General features: G+C 37.2%; 1 protein-coding gene across 33 annotated transcripts in view; it reads left to right on the top strand.

Moving 5' to 3' along the window:
• The window catches only part of LOC134527943 (dystonin), a 667,118-nt gene that overhangs the window by 337,519 nt on the left and 308,727 nt on the right, over nt 1–20,872 (top strand). For all 33 annotated transcript variants that reach the window (XM_063360992.1, XM_063361024.1, XM_063361021.1 and 30 more), the window contains exon 4: nt 18,827–18,904. In XM_063360992.1, the coding sequence (XP_063217062.1) occupies nt 18,827–18,904 (78 nt within the window). The remainder of the gene's footprint in view (nt 1–18,826; nt 18,905–20,872) is intronic.

Here is a 20,872-nt window from a genome sequence, read left to right as displayed (position 1 = left end):
AAGCCCCTTGAGTGCTTTCGAGAATCTCTACCTGGATTTTCATGCCTAAAAATTATCTTGAAAACGCACGATTTAAGCCATTTTTACTCATAAAAAAAATGCACGCCGTATGTGTGCCCGGGTAGGAGGGGGCCTTAATGATTTATCAATTTCTTAGGAAAGTATACAAGATAACTGTATTTTATTTGTCCACAATTTGTATTTCAATTCCATTCAAATATTTACGATTGGTTGAAGCGAGGTTTTTTTTTTTGTATTCTATGTTATTATACAAGTAGTGCCGCAGACGGCCTGCGTGCTGAGGTATTTCTCCCGAGGACCGCACATCGGGGACTCGGAGTGCTTTCCTCTGACGCGGCTCGCCAACACGACGCGCTTATCGCCCAACTGCCGCCTGAATGGCCGCCGTAGCCGAGCTCCTGTGCTCGACCGTACTCTGCCTCGCCCTAGCGACAACAGCCACCGAGGGTTCTTCCCTCACATTCAACCTTCAATTGTCTAAACAAACTAGGATTCGAAATTTCGTGGCGAACATGATTTTTTTCTCCCCTTTCCCTAAGTTCATTGGTTCCGATTCGACTACTTAACGTTAAAGCCACCTTGATAATACTTAAAATTCTAGTCAACACTGCTCGCTCCACGTTATTTTTGACGAGGTGTATAGTAAGTAGTTTACTCTCAGTAATCTGAATACTGGCAACTGAAATAGGTTGCTTTTGGGGTTATGCAAATTAGAAAAAAATTGTCTTTTTAATGTCATATTTATGGCACGAATTCGCAGTATATTTTTGGATAAAAATAATAAATCATGTGCCAGTTTTAATTTTGGCAAGGAATAATGTCAATCATATTTGTGATATAGTCGATTATATAGTAGAAAGATTACATGGAGGTCACTGCCCAGAGCTCTAATAAAAAAAATCGAAATGGCAGTGAGTACATTAACAATTTAAAAATATTAATCAACTTAAAATTGGTTGAAAAAAGTGACTTTTTTCGAATTGCGCATAGCTTCGCCACTTCCTCTCTAAAACATTGACACCATGGGCAATTTCAAGCAATTAATCGAAAAACTGCGCGTTTCTGGCGTGTAGCAAGTGTTGCAGAATACTGCGAGAGCGGAAGGAAAGGCTAAATTGTAATCTGAAGGGATAGGCTATGTCTCTAAACTTAATTTACCATCACTTTGTTTTTGGCTTATCCTTGCTTGGAGGGGATAAACAAGGGCTGTTTCTTTAGGCAACTTGGGATAGTCTTGTGCATAGTCGCTGTCTGAACACAGCTGGCATCTTTGGTGCAGAATGCTTCGTTCATTACAGTAGGGAGAGCGAAGGAGTACTAGGCCAATGTAAACATAGAAATGTAAACACAGCGCCAGTACCCCTATGAGCGCCGCCATCTTGTTTCATGGGCGCCGCCATTGTTGTTGACATTGGCTACCAGGGCGCGCCACCGTCGCCGCCACTGGGCGCCGCCATTGTTGTTGATATTGGTTACCAGGGCGCGCCGGTAGGCCGCCATCTTAGTTCAGCCTTTAGTTACCGGAGCGCGCCACCATCGCTCCGAATGTGGGAATTGTATACAAAAAACCTGGGCACTGGGTGGATTCGATCCCGGGGACGCACCAACATCGTGGTCACGAGGCGTGCGCCTTGACCACTAGACCACGAGACCATATGAAGTATGGGGAATTAAATAACGAACATATGCCTTAAAGAAGCTATGCTTAAACCGCCATGTTTAAATGTCAAAAAACACGCTTAAAAGCCCCGCCACTCCACAACCGCCGCCAAGTTGTATGCTTAAAACAAATGACGCCATATTGTATGCTTAAAGCAAACCCCACACCATTAAGCTTAACCGCCATGTCTTAATAAAATATATGTCTATAACCCCCCACCCCAAGTATGCCTAAAACCCCCGCCATTATGCCAACCCGCCATGTCTTTAAAAAAGTATGCCTATAGACCCCACCACTCCACAATCGCCGCCATGTTTAAATTTCGAAAAAATATGCTTAAATTCGAAAAATAAAATATCGCTATGCCTATAGACCCCCACCACTCCACAACCGCCATATTGTTTAAAAAAATATGCTTAAAAGAAGCTATGCTTAAATTTCGAAAATAAATAAAATAACACTATGCTTAAATAATACAGTCATTCTAGCTATGTCTATAAAACCCCACCCCATATTAGCTATGACTAAACCCCTCCAACCCCCCACTACAAGTATGCTTAATCGCAATGTTTAATTCCCAACCACCAAATTTCGAAAAAAAGATATGTCTATAAAACCCCACCCCTATATTAGCTATGACTATAACCCTCCACTCCGAGTATGCTTAATCACCATATTGAAATTTCGAAAATAAATAAAATACCGCCATACTAGCTATGCCTAAACAGTTAACTTTCGAAAACAAGCCGCCATGTTGCAGTATGCTTAAAAACCCCACCCGCCATATTAGCTATGACTAAAACAAACATAACCTCAAAAATCCCGCGCAGAGAGAGCGAGATGTTGCCTGCTGGAGCGTCACTCGTAAACTGCGCAATTATAATCCCCACATCATATTATAAGCATAATAATGTCTTTAAAAACAACAGTGTGTGTGCAACACGCCAAGTAATAAGCATAGTTACTATTACGTCGAGTAAAATAAGCATAGTTAAAATATATAATATTGCGTAAACAATGTGTTAAGAATATTTAAAAACATTGTGTAGTAAATGGCTCTCGGCCAATGTGTTAAGCATTACAAACGCCGTGCTGGAAACCTCGCTCGTGCGACCAGGAACGTGTTTACCTGCTGTGTAACAGTGAAAGTGTTTTCCACAGAGAAACAAGGTCAGGCCATCGCTGCGTATAGGAAAGGAGCAAGCACAAGGAATATACAGAGGTGGAAATAAAATCCCCACGTCATATTATAAGCATAATATAGGCGCCATGTTGTATGCTTAAAACCCCCGCCATACCTATGCCGCCATGATGTAAGCTTAAAACACACACACACCCAAGTATGCCTAAAAGAAACCCCCGCCATAAGAGCTATGCCTAAACCGCCAAATTAAATTTCCAATAGTCATATTTAAATTTGGAAAATAACCCGCCATGTTTAAATATCGAAAAGCAAATACCGCAACCCCACCACCTAGCGTATGTTTAAAACAAACACCACCATAATAGCTATGACGAAATACCTGAGAGAAACATAACCCCAAAAAAGCGCCATACTAGCTATGTCTACCCCACCCCCACCACCACCAGTATGCTTAAAACAAACACCACCATAATAGCTATGACTAAATACCTGGGAGCAACATAACCTCAAAAAAGGCACCATAACAGCTATGTCTACCACACCCCCACCACCAGTATGCTTAAAACAAACACCACCATACCAGCTATGACTAAAGAAACATAACCTCAAAAATCCCGCGCAGAGAGAGCAAGAAGTTGTCCGCTGGAGCGTCACTCATAAACTGCGCAATTATAACCCCACACATCATATTATAAGCATAATAACGTCTTTAAAAAAATGCTTTAAGTATAATAAGCATAATTAAATTATATAATATTAGGATAGCATAGTTAGGACCCCTACAGTTAACACGTAGCGTTAAGTAATTAGCTGCGGCACGATTGACATAAGTTACCGAGGTAATAAAAAAAATAGCAAATAAGCATACATAAAATAAAAACTCACCGGAACGCACCCCACCCACCCCGGCGATATGTAACAAATAAAAACGCAGACGAAAAGATATACTAAAAAATAGTAACACCTATGTACGCCGTGTAGAGTGCAATCCACACAACCGACAGCATTTAACGATAAGTAAACTTATAAAATATATTACAAACCGGGAGCGGCCCGCTCACGAATATGTTTTAGTGTTATAAGCATAGGTAAAACGTAAAAGTATGTAAAGAAAGTTAAGTATTAAGCATAGTTACTATTATTGTACGTCAAGTAAAAAATAAATATTATACAAACAATGTGTAGTAATCGGCTCTCGGCCAATGTGTTAAGCATTACGTTACGTCGAGTACAAACGCCGTGCTGAGAGCCCCGCTCGTGCGACCAGGAATGTATTAAGGGACCCCTGCAGTTAACACGTAGCGTTCAGTAATTAAAAAATAAAATGTAGCTGCGGCAATATCGTCAGAAACAAATTACGTATGTAACCGAGGTAATAAAAAAAATAAACTATAGGTGCCACCACCACTCCTAGTATGCTTAAAACACCCACCCCCCAAGTATGCCTAAAAGAAACCCCAACCATACTAGCAATGCCTAAACCATTTGCAGCCATGCTTAAAAAACCCCGCCATACTGGCTAAGACTAAATGGAGTGCCACATATACACACCGCCATCTTTAATGTCACAGAGGAGAGCGAGAAACGTAACGTAAAAAACGCTTGAAGTAATAAGCATATTTAAATTTTATAATATTTTTACAGGCCAATGTGTTAAGCATTATAAACGCCGTGCTGGAAGCATGCGCCGGCGACCAGGAATGTATTAAGAAACCCCTGCAGTTAACACGAAGCGTTAAGTAATTAAAAATAAAATGTAGCTGCGGCACGATCGATAAAAACAAACTACGTATGTCACCGAGGTAATAAAAAAAATAGCAAATAAGCATACATAAAATAAAAACGCACCGGAACGCATCCCGCCCACCCTGGCGACTTGTAACAAATAAATATAAATAAACGTTGAACAAACGAACGTGTAGCCTGTTCGCGCACCGCAAATAAGCATACATAAAGGAAAAACTCACCGGAATGCACCCACTCCAACACGGCGACGTGTAATTAAAAATAAAAACGCAGACGAAAAGATATATTAAAAATAGTAACACCTATATACGCCGTGTGGACAGCAACCCGCACAACCGTCAGCATTTAACGATAAGTAAATTTATAAAATATATTACAAAGCGAGAGCGCACGTCTGTACTCCGTAGACGCACTCGGAAAACTGTTTTCAAATTCCCGGTGCGACGAAAAGAAAGTTTTGTTTGTCGACCCTGGCCCGCCGCGTGCTATAGTAGCTTGCAGGAGAGCCTAAGCGTGGAACACAATAAAAAAACGTACAGCCCAGTAATACATGAAACCGCCGAATGCATGTGACAAAAAAATTACCATAAATAACAAAAAAAAAACATTTAAAACATAACAAAAACAATCAAAATACACTCACAAACGCAATACAGCGCAATGCAGTGAAAACCCCCATGAAATAATAAAATCGCTTATTGAGACAGCATGATGCAAAGAGTAAAAATCCCTATACGTAAAATAAAACAAACGCGAAACTTTAAAAAAATCTATCTACGAGAACAATATTATAAAAATACCACACTCTCCAACACACCAAATGACATGGCCCGAGAAATGACAACACAAATAAATATCAATAACCATAAAATACCTACATAATCAAAATATGTTATTAAACAACCGAAACATACACCACAGCCCACATAAGGCCTCGCGAACGAACGGCACAACACCAGAGACAAAACATGCTATTCCCATTTGTTAAAAAGACGCACATACGAGTCTTTAGTGCTAGCCCAACTAGTATACATTCATTAATAAATAAAATACGTTATAGTATTTGTGTAGGCAATAAATAGGAAGTACAAAGCGATATAGCCACAAGACGTTATTAAATATAGTAATAAAGTGTATGTATAGCCATTAAATAATATATATATATATATGTAAGTAAAACGTGTTATACCCTAAACTAAATACCTGCAGGTTTATACAGTCAAACTTTGTAGGAATATAAACATAAGTCGTTTTAACGGTCTCTGTAATACATATGCTTATAATCAGCTCTGACTAATTTATCGTTCATATAAGTAAACTAGTTCCCGGCTATAAATATAGCATGTTATTCCAATAAACTATGTATCATTGCAAGTATAAAGACCCCAATATACCGCTAACTAATTTGAAATAGTCATACCATCATTATTAAATAATCATACAAAAAATATTAAGTGTTATCCATCCTTCCCTTTCGCTCATTACATAGAGTGTGGTGTTCTAAAAATGGAGTGAAAGAATATTATATGAGTCATGTTGTAAATGCTTATAAGATTATTGTTAACTTCCCATCAAGGCTAGATAAAAAAACAATCTCTATATATGGTAGACGAATAAACAGAGACCAACTATAGACTTCATACTAGTAAATAATAATTAAGGATATATCGGGGTAAATAAAATAAATAACCTATATAAATACACCCAATAAGCATAGGAAGCTCTGGCGTTAATAACAAAACGTAAAATAAAAGGTTACTGGTTCAGGTAAGAATACATATTCTACTACAATGCATTCCATTAAGCATAAGAAGCACTATAATCCCATTCCGACGAAACCAGAATAGAACACACCAGTAATGTTTGTGAAAGAACACACAAGGATATTCATATTAATAACCACTTAGCCAAAATCGTTTACAGACATAGCAAACACCGCTTCGACGATGGTCAGTCGCCTCGGCAGACCACTAGTAACTTTCACTTGCCGGAGGGGCAGACGGTAATAACACACACGCAGCCGCCCCCGAAAACAAGCCTCCAACAAGAAAAAAATAATATATCAAAATATCTAAAACAACAAGGATGCCTTGCAAACTATTAATTACACCACCCATGCCTTTAAACTAAGTAACGTGAACGACGAAGCCCGACAAAGACTTTCAAGTGACAAGGAGTAAAGAAGGAAATAATAATTACATGAAAGTAAACATGTGGTGTACGAATACTCATTGCACACCAACTATGTACTACAACTAGTGCTAATCCATGTATTGCCAGACATAAAATAACCAATTCTCTTCTATATAAAATATCTTTACATTAAAATAAACATAGTGTCAGGATAATACTAATAATAAGTATTGAAGTAACTGAAGCGTGTACACAAACAAAACTGTATAAATCTCATCATAAACGTTCCTTGAAATTCTACCATCACATATATAATCCTTTAATATTATCATAATATAGTTACCAAAAATAACAAGTCAACTCGAAAAAACCAAAACAACGCCTACAGGCATATTGCAACCTACATCGAAACGATCATAAGACTCAAACCCAGACACTTCATAAACCCACAGAGATGGTCAGGAGAAAGTACATTTCATATACTACAGATGCTGTACTAAAAAGACACATGTATGCCAGTAAGAACAGGTGTAACCGCCATAACTGAAAGTAATATATAAAAGAAACAATACAATAAATATCACAGCCTCAAAAAACATAAGACAGGAGAATGAACCAAAAGAGAAATTTCAAAAGTCTAAACTGAACAGAAAAGTAGGTAAATATTGACGTAAACACATGAGAGTACAATTAAGTATAAATATATATTTAAAAATTTAAAAAACCTAGCGTAAAAAAAAAAAACGCATTCAGAAAGATCAGACATCGCTTCCCCAACACAAAATGTTTGATGGTAATAGTCACAATCCCTAATAACATACATGTGAAATAGAAAGAGTTAAAGACACAGACTTTAAAAAGAGAATCACTCGTTAAAGACGTGTAAAAGTTAAAGGACTAAGCTAAATGAATATAATGAAGCGTGCGACATTAAAAACCCATATGGAAGAGAGATTCCGCATTATAATTAAGTATATTGAAAGGAATTGCGAACTCTTGTTCGCACAAATCATTTTAATTATGTATGTTCGCACACAAGTTGAGAAAAAATGGATCAGTGTAAGAAATTTGATGTTTGCTCAAGTGCTATGTAGTGACAAGAAACGATAAATACGGAATTATGTATATTTAGATACCAACCATACAATTATAACAATTTAAATACGAAACATATAAAAAAAACCTCGGGTATGTCGTATATCTAGAACCATACTGTCACCACTAGTTGCCTGTACACATAATGAAGTAATAATAATAAAACATCCAGTGGTTACAAACATAAATATTACAAAAATATGCACTTAACAATGACTTAGGTTATCCACAAGCATATAGATATAAATATACAATTAAAAAGCAAACCAAATTACCAATAATATGGAATCACTTCAAAAAGTAAACAAAGTTCAGACATTACAAACACAGAAAGGTGAAAAAAACGCAAATAGATCAGTAAGATGAAGCTTCAAAGACCAATTCCCTCGCGGATGAAGGATGATAAACATTGCAGTAGCACACATTGTCCCACATATGTATCGAAACACAAGGTTAGATCGTAACACACACACACACACGACTTCCAGGATGTTTCCACCATCATGTTTGGAACCTTTATACTTATTTTAAATCTAAATTTACATTGATTAACAACGAGAACTGTAATATATAAACAACAGCACCGATAGTAGCTAAACACAACACACTTAATAGAATATTCTCCATCACTTTCACAAACCCATATAAAGACCTTAAACTCTGCCGGCCACCGCAGCCCAGCACGAGTCGCCAGACGTGTCCTTCACAGACAGAAGGGGTTGCCATTGCGCAACCAATATGTAATTATTGTAAAAGACGCATCTAAAAAAATCAAACATGTACGTTAAACCAGGCTAGCAATCTCATAGTGTAAGTGAAAACAGGCCGGAAGACAACATGGTAACATAATATTAGCTATTCCTAAACCTTAAATACATACAATGTAAGAAATCGCACTAGCCAACTTAACACTCATATTCCACAAAACATAAGTTCACCGAGATACAATGACACACGAATATATGCATGAATGATAGATAAATACTATACAAGACACAAAATTCAAAACATATTTATCAAAGTACCCTTTCAATACTAACCCCAATGAAGCAGAAAATTCCATTACACCCCAAGCATTGTATATGAAAGTAAGCACATATCACAATTGAACTAGAAAAAATAAATATAAAAAAAGCTAGCGAACACACAGACAAATATTCATCATAACACCATTGGGTGGAAAGAAGATAGTACCATCAATTTCATCTCTACAGCCACATGCATTAAGAAAAAAAAAAATATATATATATATACTTTTATTAACCTCACAGGAATCTTTTAGTGTATAATCGTTGTGAAGCAAAATTAGGAGGATAAAATTACAATGTATTTAAAAAATAAATCTAATTACAACTATTAAAAAGTATGTGCGCTAACTCACAATTGTAAAACCATTAATGAAAAACCTACAAAACCTCTCTCTTCATATCTCTCTCTCTTTCTCTCTCTCTCTCTCTCTCTTTATCTCTCTTATTCGCTCTATATACTGGTTGCGAAATTCCACGATTGATACAATTAACTTAGAGATAACCCCCACACCGATGCATTGTAACGTCAACTACATTCCGCTTTTGAGAGGGAAACTAGAGCAACTCGAGAACACTCGCAGGCTCACAGCAACGTCCGCCACATTTACACACAGAACTAACCACTCGTACCCACCGGATGGGATACGAACCCCGAGCAAAAGGCAAATACCTCCGCTTAAACACAATAACAAGTGATCTAAATATAGAACGATAGTGCTAACGCGAGCAAACACATTGGTTGAAAACTTTTTAGAGTAATGGAAACAATACGCTCTTCAATTCTGTGTGTGTCAACTCTGGAAAATCATTACGTAGCGGCGGCAATATTTTACAACATCTTTTATAAAGAACCCTAAAGGAAAAAATATCTCAAAGTAAACGATGAAAACAAAAAAACGTAGTATTTGTCGGTCGATGGTAGTGAAATAATGTGAGATAAAACATTAAAATAATGTTAAATAAATATATTAATTTTTACTATAAAATGAATCCACGTATAACCATAAGTTTTTGATAATAAATCAACAAATCAACATAGATTTAAATTAATTAAAAAGTTGTAATAATAAATTCTTAAATAAATTTATTTCCTTTAACAAAAACTTATGGTTATACGTGGATTCATTTTATAGTAAAAATTAATATATTTATTTAACATTATTTTAATGTTTTATCTCACATTATTTCACTACCATCGACCGACAAATACTACGTTTTTTTGTTTTCATCGTTTACTTTGAGATATTTTTTCCTTTAGGGTTCTTTATAAAAGATGTTGTAAAATATTGCCGCCGCTACGTAATGATTTTCCAGAGTTGACACACACAGAATTGAAGAGCGTATTGTTTCCATTACTCTAAAAAGTTTTCAACCAATGTGTTTGCTCGCGTTAGCACTATCGTTCTATATTTAGATCACTTGTTATTGTGTTTAAGCGGAGGTATTTGCCTTTTGCTCGGGGTTCGTATCCCATCCGGTGGGTACGAGTGGTTAGTTCTGTGTGTAAATGTGGCGGACGTTGCTGTGAGCCTGCGAGTGTTCTCGAGTTGCTCTAGTTTCCCTCTCAAAAGCGGAATGTAGTTGACGTTACAATGCATCGGTGTGGGGGTTATCTCTAAGTTAATTGTATCAATCGTGGAATTTCGCAACCAGTATATAGAGCGAATAAGAGAGATAAAGAGAGAGAGAGAGAGAGAAAGAGAGAGAGATATGAAGAGAGAGGTTTTGTAGGTTTTTCATTAATGGTTTTACAATTGTGAGTTAGCGCACATACTTTTTAATAGTTGTAATTAGATTTATTTTTTAAATACATTGTAATTTTATCCTCCTAATTTTGCTTCACAACGATTATACACTAAAAGATTCCTGTGAGGTTAATAAAAGTATATATATATATATATATATATTTTTTTTCTTAATGCATGTGGCTGTAGAGATGAAATTGATGGTACTATCTTCTTTCCACCCAATGGTGTTATGATGAATATTTGTCTGTGTGTTCGCTAGCTTTTTTTATATTTATTTTTTCTAGTTCAATTGTGATATGTGCTTACTTTCATATACAATGCTTGGGGTGTAATGGAATTTTCTGCTTCATTGGGGTTAGTATTGAAAGGGTACTTTGATAAATATGTTTTGAATTTTGTGTCTTGTATAGTATTTATCTATCATTCATGCATATATTCGTGTGTCATTGTATCTCGGTGAACTTATGTTTTGTGGAATATGAGTGTTAAGTTGGCTAGTGCGATTTCTTACATTGTATGTATTTAAGGTTTAGGAATAGCTAATATTATGTTACCATGTTGTCTTCCGGCCTGTTTTCACTTACACTATGAGATTGCTAGCCTGGTTTAACGTACATGTTTGATTTTTTTAGATGCGTCTTTTACAATAATTACATATTGGTTGCGCAATGGCAACCCCTTCTGTCTGTGAAGGACACGTCTGGCGACTCGTGCTGGGCTGCGGTGGCCGGCAGAGTTTAAGGTCTTTATATGGGTTTGTGAAAGTGATGGAGAATATTCTATTAAGTGTGTTGTGTTTAGCTACTATCGGTGCTGTTGTTTATATATTACAGTTCTCGTTGTTAATCAATGTAAATTTAGATTTAAAATAAGTATAAAGGTTCCAAACATGATGGTGGAAACATCCTGGAAGTCGTGTGTGTGTGTGTGTTACGATCTAACCTTGTGTTTCGATACATATGTGGGACAATGTGTGCTACTGCAATGTTTATCATCCTTCATCCGCGAGGGAATTGGTCTTTGAAGCTTCATCTTACTGATCTATTTGCGTTTTTTTCACCTTTCTGTGTTTGTAATGTCTGAACTTTGTTTACTTTTTGAAGTGATTCCATATTATTGGTAATTTGGTTTGCTTTTTAATTGTATATTTATATCTATATGCTTGTGGATAACCTAAGTCATTGTTAAGTGCATATTTTTGTAATATTTATGTTTGTAACCACTGGATGTTTTATTATTATTACTTCATTATGTGTACAGGCAACTAGTGGTGACAGTATGGTTCTAGATATACGACATACCCGAGGTTTTTTTTATATGTTTCGTATTTAAATTGTTATAATTGTATGGTTGGTATCTAAATATACATAATTCCGTATTTATCGTTTCTTGTCACTACATAGCACTTGAGCAAACATCAAATTTCTTACACTGATCCATTTTTTCTCAACTTGTGTGCGAACATACATAATTAAAATGATTTGTGCGAACAAGAGTTCGCAATTCCTTTCAATATACTTAATTATAATGCGGAATCTCTCTTCCATATGGGTTTTTAATGTCGCACGCTTCATTATATTCATTTAGCTTAGTCCTTTAACTTTTACACGTCTTTAACGAGTGATTCTCTTTTTAAAGTCTGTGTCTTTAACTCTTTCTATTTCACATGTATGTTATTAGGGATTGTGACTATTACCATCAAACATTTTGTGTTGGGGAAGCGATGTCTGATCTTTCTGAATGCGTTTTTTTTTTTTACGCTAGGTTTTTTAAATTTTTAAATATATATTTATACTTAATTGTACTCTCATGTGTTTACGTCAATATTTACCTACTTTTCTGTTCAGTTTAGACTTTTGAAATTTCTCTTTTGGTTCATTCTCCTGTCTTATGTTTTTTGAGGCTGTGATATTTATTGTATTGTTTCTTTTATATATTACTTTCAGTTATGGCGGTTACACCTGTTCTTACTGGCATACATGTGTCTTTTTAGTACAGCATCTGTAGTATATGAAATGTACTTTCTCCTGACCATCTCTGTGGGTTTATGAAGTGTCTGGGTTTGAGTCTTATGATCGTTTCGATGTAGGTTGCAATATGCCTGTAGGCGTTGTTTTGGTTTTTTCGAGTTGACTTGTTATTTTTGGTAACTATATTATGATAATATTAAAGGATTATATATGTGATGGTAGAATTTCAAGGAACGTTTATGATGAGATTTATACAGTTTTGTTTGTGTACACGCTTCAGTTACTTCAATACTTATTATTAGTATTATCCTGACACTATGTTTATTTTAATGTAAAGATATTTTATATAGAAGAGAATTGGTTATTTTATGTCTGGCAATACATGGATTAGCACTAGTTGTAGTACATAGTTGGTGTGCAATGAGTATTCGTACACCACATGTTTACTTTCATGTAATTATTATTTCCTTCTTTACTCCTTGTCACTTGAAAGTCTTTGTCGGGCTTCGTCGTTCACGTTACTTAGTTTAAAGGCATGGGTGGTGTAATTAATAGTTTGCAAGGCATCCTTGTTGTTTTAGATATTTTGATATATTATTTTTTTCTTGTTGGAGGCTTGTTTTCGGGGGCGGCTGCGTGTGTGTTATTACCGTCTGCCCCTCCGGCAAGTGAAAGTTACTAGTGGTCTGCCGAGGCGACTGACCATCGTCGAAGCGGTGTTTGCTATGTCTGTAAACGATTTTGGCTAAGTGGTTATTAATATGAATATCCTTGTGTGTTCTTTCACAAACATTACTGGTGTGTTCTATTCTGGTTTCGTCGGAATGGGATTATAGTGCTTCTTATGCTTAATGGAATGCATTGTAGTAGAATATGTATTCTTACCTGAACCAGTAACCTTTTATTTTACGTTTTGTTATTAACGCCAGAGCTTCCTATGCTTATTGGGTGTATTTATATAGGTTATTTATTTTATTTACCCCGATATATCCTTAATTATTATTTACTAGTATGAAGTCTATAGTTGGTCTCTGTTTATTCGTCTACCATATATAGAGATTGTTTTTTTATCTAGCCTTGATGGGAAGTTAACAATAATCTTATAAGCATTTACAACATGACTCATATAATATTCTTTCACTCCATTTTTAGAACACCACACTCTATGTAATGAGCGAAAGGGAAGGATGGATAACACTTAATATTTTTTGTATGATTATTTAATAATGATGGTATGACTATTTCAAATTAGTTAGCGGTATATTGGGGTCTTTATACTTGCAATGATACATAGTTTATTGGAATAACATGCTATATTTATAGCCGGGAACTAGTTTACTTATATGAACGATAAATTAGTCAGAGCTGATTATAAGCATATGTATTACAGAGACCGTTAAAACGACTTATGTTTATATTCCTACAAAGTTTGACTGTATAAACCTGCAGGTATTTAGTTTAGGGTATAACACGTTTTACTTACATATATATATATATTATTTAATGGCTATACATACACTTTATTACTATATTTAATAACGTCTTTTGGCTATATCGCTTTGTACTTCCTATTTATTGCCTACACAAATACTATAACGTATTTTATTTATTAATGAATGTATACTAGTTGGGCTAGCACTAAAGACTCGTATGTGCGTCTTTTTAACAAATGGGAATAGCATGTTTTGTCTCTGGTGTTGTGCCGTTCGTTCGCGAGGCCTTATGTGGGCTGTGGTGTATGTTTCGGTTGTTTAATAACATATTTTGATTATGTAGGTATTTTATGGTTATTGATATTTATTTGTGTTGTCATTTCTCGGGCCATGTCATTTGGTGTGTTGGAGAGTGTGGTATTTTTATAATATTGTTCTCGTAGATAGATTTTTTTAAAGTTTCGCGTTTGTTTTATTTTACGTATAGGGATTTTTACTCTTTGCATCATGCTGTCTCAATAAGCGATTTTATTATTTCATGGGGGTTTTCACTGCATTGCGCTGTATTGCGTTTGTGAGTGTATTTTGATTGTTTTTGTTATGTTTTAAATGTTTTTTTTTTGTTATTTATGGTAATTTTTTTGTCACATGCATTCGGCGGTTTCATGTATTACTGGGCTGTACGTTTTTTTATTGTGTTCCACGCTTAGGCTCTCCTGCAAGCTACTATAGCACGCGGCGGGCCAGGGTCGACAAACAAAACTTTCTTTTCGTCGCACCGGGAATTTGAAAACAGTTTTCCGAGTGCGTCTACGGAGTACAGACGTGCGCTCTCGCTTTGTAATATATTTTATAAATTTACTTATCGTTAAATGCTGACGGTTGTGCGGGTTGCTGTCCACACGGCGTATATAGGTGTTACTATTTTTAATATATCTTTTCGTCTGCGTTTTTATTTTTAATTACACGTCGCCGTGTTGGAGTGGGTGCATTCCGGTGAGTTTTTCCTTTATGTATGCTTATTTGCGGTGCGCGAACAGGCTACACGTTCGTTTGTTCAACGTTTATTTATATTTATTTGTTACAAGTCGCCAGGGTGGGCGGGATGCGTTCCGGTGCGTTTTTATTTTATGTATGCTTATTTGCTATTTTTTTTATTACCTCGGTGACATACGTAGTTTGTTTTTATCGATCGTGCCGCAGCTACATTTTATTTTTAATTACTTAACGCTTCGTGTTAACTGCAGGGGTTTCTTAATACATTCCTGGTCGCCGGCGCACGCTTCCAGCACGGCGTTTATAATGCTTAACACATTGGCCTGTAAAAATATTATAAAATTTAAATATGCTTATTACTTCAAGCGTTTTTTACGTTACGTTTCTCGCTCTCCTCTGTGACATTAAAGATGGCGGTGTGTATATGTGGCACTCCATTTAGTCTTAGCCAGTATGGCGGGGTTTTTTAAGCATGGCTGCAAATGGTTTAGGCATTGCTAGTATGGTTGGGGTTTCTTTTAGGCATACTTGGGGGGTGGGTGTTTTAAGCATACTAGGAGTGGTGGTGGCACCTATAGTTTATTTTTTTTATTACCTCGGTTACATACGTAATTTGTTTCTGACGATATTGCCGCAGCTACATTTTATTTTTTAATTACTGAACGCTACGTGTTAACTGCAGGGGTCCCTTAATACATTCCTGGTCGCACGAGCGGGGCTCTCAGCACGGCGTTTGTACTCGACATAACGTAATGCTTAACACATTGGCCGAGAGCCGATTACTACACATTGTTTGTATAATATTTATTTTTTACTTGACGTACAATAATAGTAACTATGCTTAATACTTAACTTTCTTTACATACTTTTACGTTTTACCTATGCTTATAACACTAAAACATATTCGTGAGCGGGCCGCTCCCGGTTTGTAATATATTTTATAAGTTTACTTATCGTTAAATGCTGTCGGTTGTGTGGATTGCACTCTACACGGCGTACATAGGTGTTACTATTTTTTAGTATATCTTTTCGTCTGCGTTTTTATTTGTTACATATCGCCGGGGTGGGTGGGGTGCGTTCCGGTGAGTTTTTATTTTATGTATGCTTATTTGCTATTTTTTTTATTACCTCGGTAACTTATGTCAATCGTGCCGCAGCTAATTACTTAACGCTACGTGTTAACTGTAGGGGTCCTAACTATGCTATCCTAATATTATATAATTTAATTATGCTTATTATACTTAAAGCATTTTTTTAAAGACGTTATTATGCTTATAATATGATGTGTGGGGTTATAATTGCGCAGTTTATGAGTGACGCTCCAGCGGACAACTTCTTGCTCTCTCTGCGCGGGATTTTTGAGGTTATGTTTCTTTAGTCATAGCTGGTATGGTGGTGTTTGTTTTAAGCATACTGGTGGTGGGGGTGTGGTAGACATAGCTGTTATGGTGCCTTTTTTGAGGTTATGTTGCTCCCAGGTATTTAGTCATAGCTATTATGGTGGTGTTTGTTTTAAGCATACTGGTGGTGGTGGGGGTGGGGTAGACATAGCTAGTATGGCGCTTTTTTGGGGTTATGTTTCTCTCAGGTATTTCGTCATAGCTATTATGGTGGTGTTTGTTTTAAACATACGCTAGGTGGTGGGGTTGCGGTATTTGCTTTTCGATATTTAAACATGGCGGGTTATTTTCCAAATTTAAATATGACTATTGGAAATTTAATTTGGCGGTTTAGGCATAGCTCTTATGGCGGGGGTTTCTTTTAGGCATACTTGGGTGTGTGTGTGTTTTAAGCTTACATCATGGCGGCATAGGTATGGCGGGGGTTTTAAGCATACAACATGGCGCCTATATTATGCTTATAATATGACGTGGGGATTTTATTTCCACCTCTGTATATTCCTTGTGCTTGCTCCTTTCCTATACGCAGCGATGGCCTGACCTTGTTTCTCTGTGGAAAACACTTTCACTGTTACACAGCAGGTAAACACGTTCCTGGTCGCACGAGCGAGGTTTCCAGCACGGCGTTTGTAATGCTTAACACATTGGCCGAGAGCCATTTACTACACAATGTTTTTAAATATTCTTAACACATTGTTTACGCAATATTATATATTTTAACTATGCTTATTTTACTCGACGTAATAGTAACTATGCTTATTACTTGGCGTGTTGCACACACACTGTTGTTTTTAAAGACATTATTATGCTTATAATATGATGTGGGGATTATAATTGCGCAGTTTACGAGTGACGCTCCAGCAGGCAACATCTCGCTCTCTCTGCGCGGGATTTTTGAGGTTATGTTTGTTTTAGTCATAGCTAATATGGCGGGTGGGGTTTTTAAGCATACTGCAACATGGCGGCTTGTTTTCGAAAGTTAACTGTTTAGGCATAGCTAGTATGGCGGTATTTTATTTATTTTCGAAATTTCAATATGGTGATTAAGCATACTCGGAGTGGAGGGTTTTAGTCATAGCTAATATAGGGGTGGGGTTTTATAGACATATCTTTTTTTCGAAATTTGGTGGTTGGGAATTAAACATTGCGATTAAGCATACTTGTAGTGGGGGGTTGGAGGGGTTTAGTCATAGCTAATATGGGGTGGGGTTTTATAGACATAGCTAGAATGACTGTATTATTTAAGCATAGTGTTATTTTATTTATTTTCGAAATTTAAGCATAGCTTCTTTTAAGCATATTTTTTTAAACAATATGGCGGTTGTGGAGTGGTGGGGGTCTATAGGCATAGCGATATTTTATTTTTCGAATTTAAGCATATTTTTTCGAAAATTAAACATGGCGGCGATTGTGGAGTGGTGGGGTCTATAGGCATACTTTTTTAAAGACATGGCGGGTTGGCATAATGGCGGGGGTTTTAGGCATACTTGGGGTGGGGGGTTATAGACATATATTTTATTAAGACATGGCGGTTAAGCTTAATGGTGTGGGGTTTGCTTTAAGCATACATCATGGCGTCATTTGTTTTAAGCATACAACTTGGCGGCGGTTGTGGAGTGGCGGGGCTTTTAAGCGTGTTTTTTGACATTTAAACATGGCGGTTTAAGCATAGCTTCTTTAAGGCATATGTTCGTTATTTAATTCCCCATTCTTCATATGGTCTCGTGGTCTAGTGGTCAAGGCGCACGCCTCGTGACCACGATGTTGGTGCGTCCCCGGGATCGAATCCACCCAGTGCCCAGGTTTTTTGTATACAATTCCCACATTCGGAGCGATGGTGGCGCGCTCCGGTAACTAAAGGCTGAACTAAGATGGCGGCCTACCGGCGCGCCCTGGTAACTATATCAACAACAATGGCGGCGCCCAGTGGCGGCGACGGTGGCGCGCCCTGGTAGCCAATGTCAACAACAATGGCGGCGCCCATGAAACAAGATGGCGGCGCTCATAGGGGTACTGGCGCTGTGTTTACATTTCTATGTTTACATTGGCCTAGTACTCCTTCGCTCTCCCTACTCATTACTCGTAATGCACAAAATGTACGTCGATAGTGTTGCAATTCTCTCCTACACGGATTGGAAACCTTGACGATCATAAATATTCCGTGGCATAGTTGCCTGGAGTACCAGCCAGTTAGCTGCGTAGTAAGGGGGTTGTGTGTTCCAGTCCTGGTGGATGTGGCTGGAGTCTTAGTAGTCCGTGTAGGTTTACTTTATGAACTGCCTCAAAATAACCTGTTCGCTGAAAATGGGGTAGGGTTGTTAAACAGTAGCTATACAATCACGGTTCTTTTGTACATTAATTAAGTATGTGTCTTCAAAACTAAACAGTGTTTTAAATTGTTGCTCTAAATTTACATTTTTTTTTTACAGAATGGTGTTTTTTTTTGTTTCAGCCGAGAGAAAGAGGTCGTATGCGGTTCCACATGTTGCAAAATGTACAAATTGCCCTGGACTTCTTGAGGTACAGGAAGGTAAGTCCTGCGCTTTTCTTATTTTTAGCTCATTAAGTACAGAATATTTCGTTGTAACCGGGGACCATTGCAAGGCATCTTAGGAAAATCTTTTCCTAATTTTATGAAAATCCGTTATCTTGTCAACTTATTTTGAAAAGAGATTTTATTCAAGTAAAGACCATCTATTACGCGCCGTTGAAACTTTTGCGTGCGCTGTACGATGTGATAGTGTTGCCTTGTTGCCTAGGAAGTTGCAACATTATGTTTTGGTTTATTAGGTCATCAGTCTTAATAGCGGCATCAAATTCCCATAGGATCAGAATGGACACATTGTGTATGTCATAGTAGTATAATGGGGAAGAGGTGTTATTAAGTGGTTGCTAAAATACCAGTAACTCAAGAAAATAAAACTTTATGCCGCAGGATTTTAGCATAATAAAAATATTTTACGATATTTTGTTATAATACTTTATGTAAGGGTACTGTAATCATTCTTGACCCCTTACTGTAATGGTCCAAGGTTCTGACCATCTGAATAAACTCTTGAGGGAAGGAGGGGGAAAGGCGAGAAGTTCAATATCGTATTGGGCGGGATTCTGGATTTCTGGATCCCCGCAGTCACCGGTTTAAGTATCTGCCTTATTCCGGGATGTCATAAGGTGTATTTAAGTGTTAACACATACGCGTTCTGTTTATTGAACACACTATTTATTGTCTTCGACACACATCTGCGCTGAACAGCTGCGGTCACTGGACGCTCCTGCTCTCTCTAACTTCGAACCGGAGACCCACGACGTAACGCGACCCGAGTGCAATGCTACCTCACTAATCACCCATTGTACTCCATATATCTGACACTCTACCAGTAAAGCACTTCTTAAGCGCCTCTGCAACTATTAATTTCTCTACTCTCGCTACAAACACAACTCTGCTCTCCTCCGTTGCTTCTGCACAGTGGCCTCCACTCGGGGCCGGCGCGACTCCACAAGAAGGGAACAGCTGAACAGCGGCGGCTGCCGGAGGGGCGATGAACTCTGAGCTGACGAAGCGAATACACACTCGCTCGTCCATACTACCTTACAACAAAATCCTGTCACGATTAAGAATTGAGCTTGGCTGTTAATACTGTGTGAAGTTTAAAGAAAAGGATATACCTGCAGGATTATATCGAAAGAACTAGGCTGTTGGAGATAAATATTTTGTGTCGCAGATTTTTATACATGCATAATGCAAGGGAAAAAAAAGGTTCTGAAAATTACTTGTTTTAGATAAAACTGCTTCATAAGCATAAAACTCATCTTCCGAACCTGCATAGAAAAATACTTAAATTATCCATAAAGACTTCTTCAAATAGCAATTGCTTTGTCGCTTTGATTTCTTTCGTGTCTTATGATAACTTTTTTCTTATTTAGGCCTACTGACAAGTTATAAAGACTTTGATTTTGTTTTGCAAACACCCATAAGAACTACCTGTTTAGGAAAAAATAATTTCTCCAGAGAGTCTTATTTTACTCTTGGTGTAGACGACGAACGAAAAGTGCATAATTTGACGGCTAATGAAATATTCTCGACTTGTCTTATATTTATTTTATACGTGATGAAAATTCTTAAACACTTTCCAGAATATTTTTTTGTATGAGGGATATGCCCTCAGTACAGTTTATTGTGTAGGTACGCCCCTATGACAATAAACCAACCTTAGAATGTAAAAGTTTTTTTATGGCGCTAGTGGCATTCGTCTCCACAGGAAAACCAATTTGCTTGCGGTAATAATTCTCGAGCCAGGCTATTAAACTGTCAGGACAGGAAGCAGCTAATGATGTGACGGCCTCAACTCGCTTTCGCACGAAGAAGGCCCCCAAGGCGAGGTCTTACCTGTACAGTCTGTGCACAGGCATTTAGGTCAGGTGGAGTATTACTCAGCATTCTGCGGCCGGTGATAAATGTGCCCTCTTTCTACGGGTTAGTGATGTCAGTTGAGAGCTC

The sequence above is a fragment of the Bacillus rossius genome, chromosome 1 (genome assembly GCF_032445375.1).
Source record: "Bacillus rossius redtenbacheri isolate Brsri chromosome 1, Brsri_v3, whole genome shotgun sequence".
NCBI classification, from domain to species: domain Eukaryota; kingdom Metazoa; phylum Arthropoda; class Insecta; order Phasmatodea; family Bacillidae; genus Bacillus; species Bacillus rossius.
This window is presented reverse-complemented; position numbering and strand designations above follow the sequence as displayed.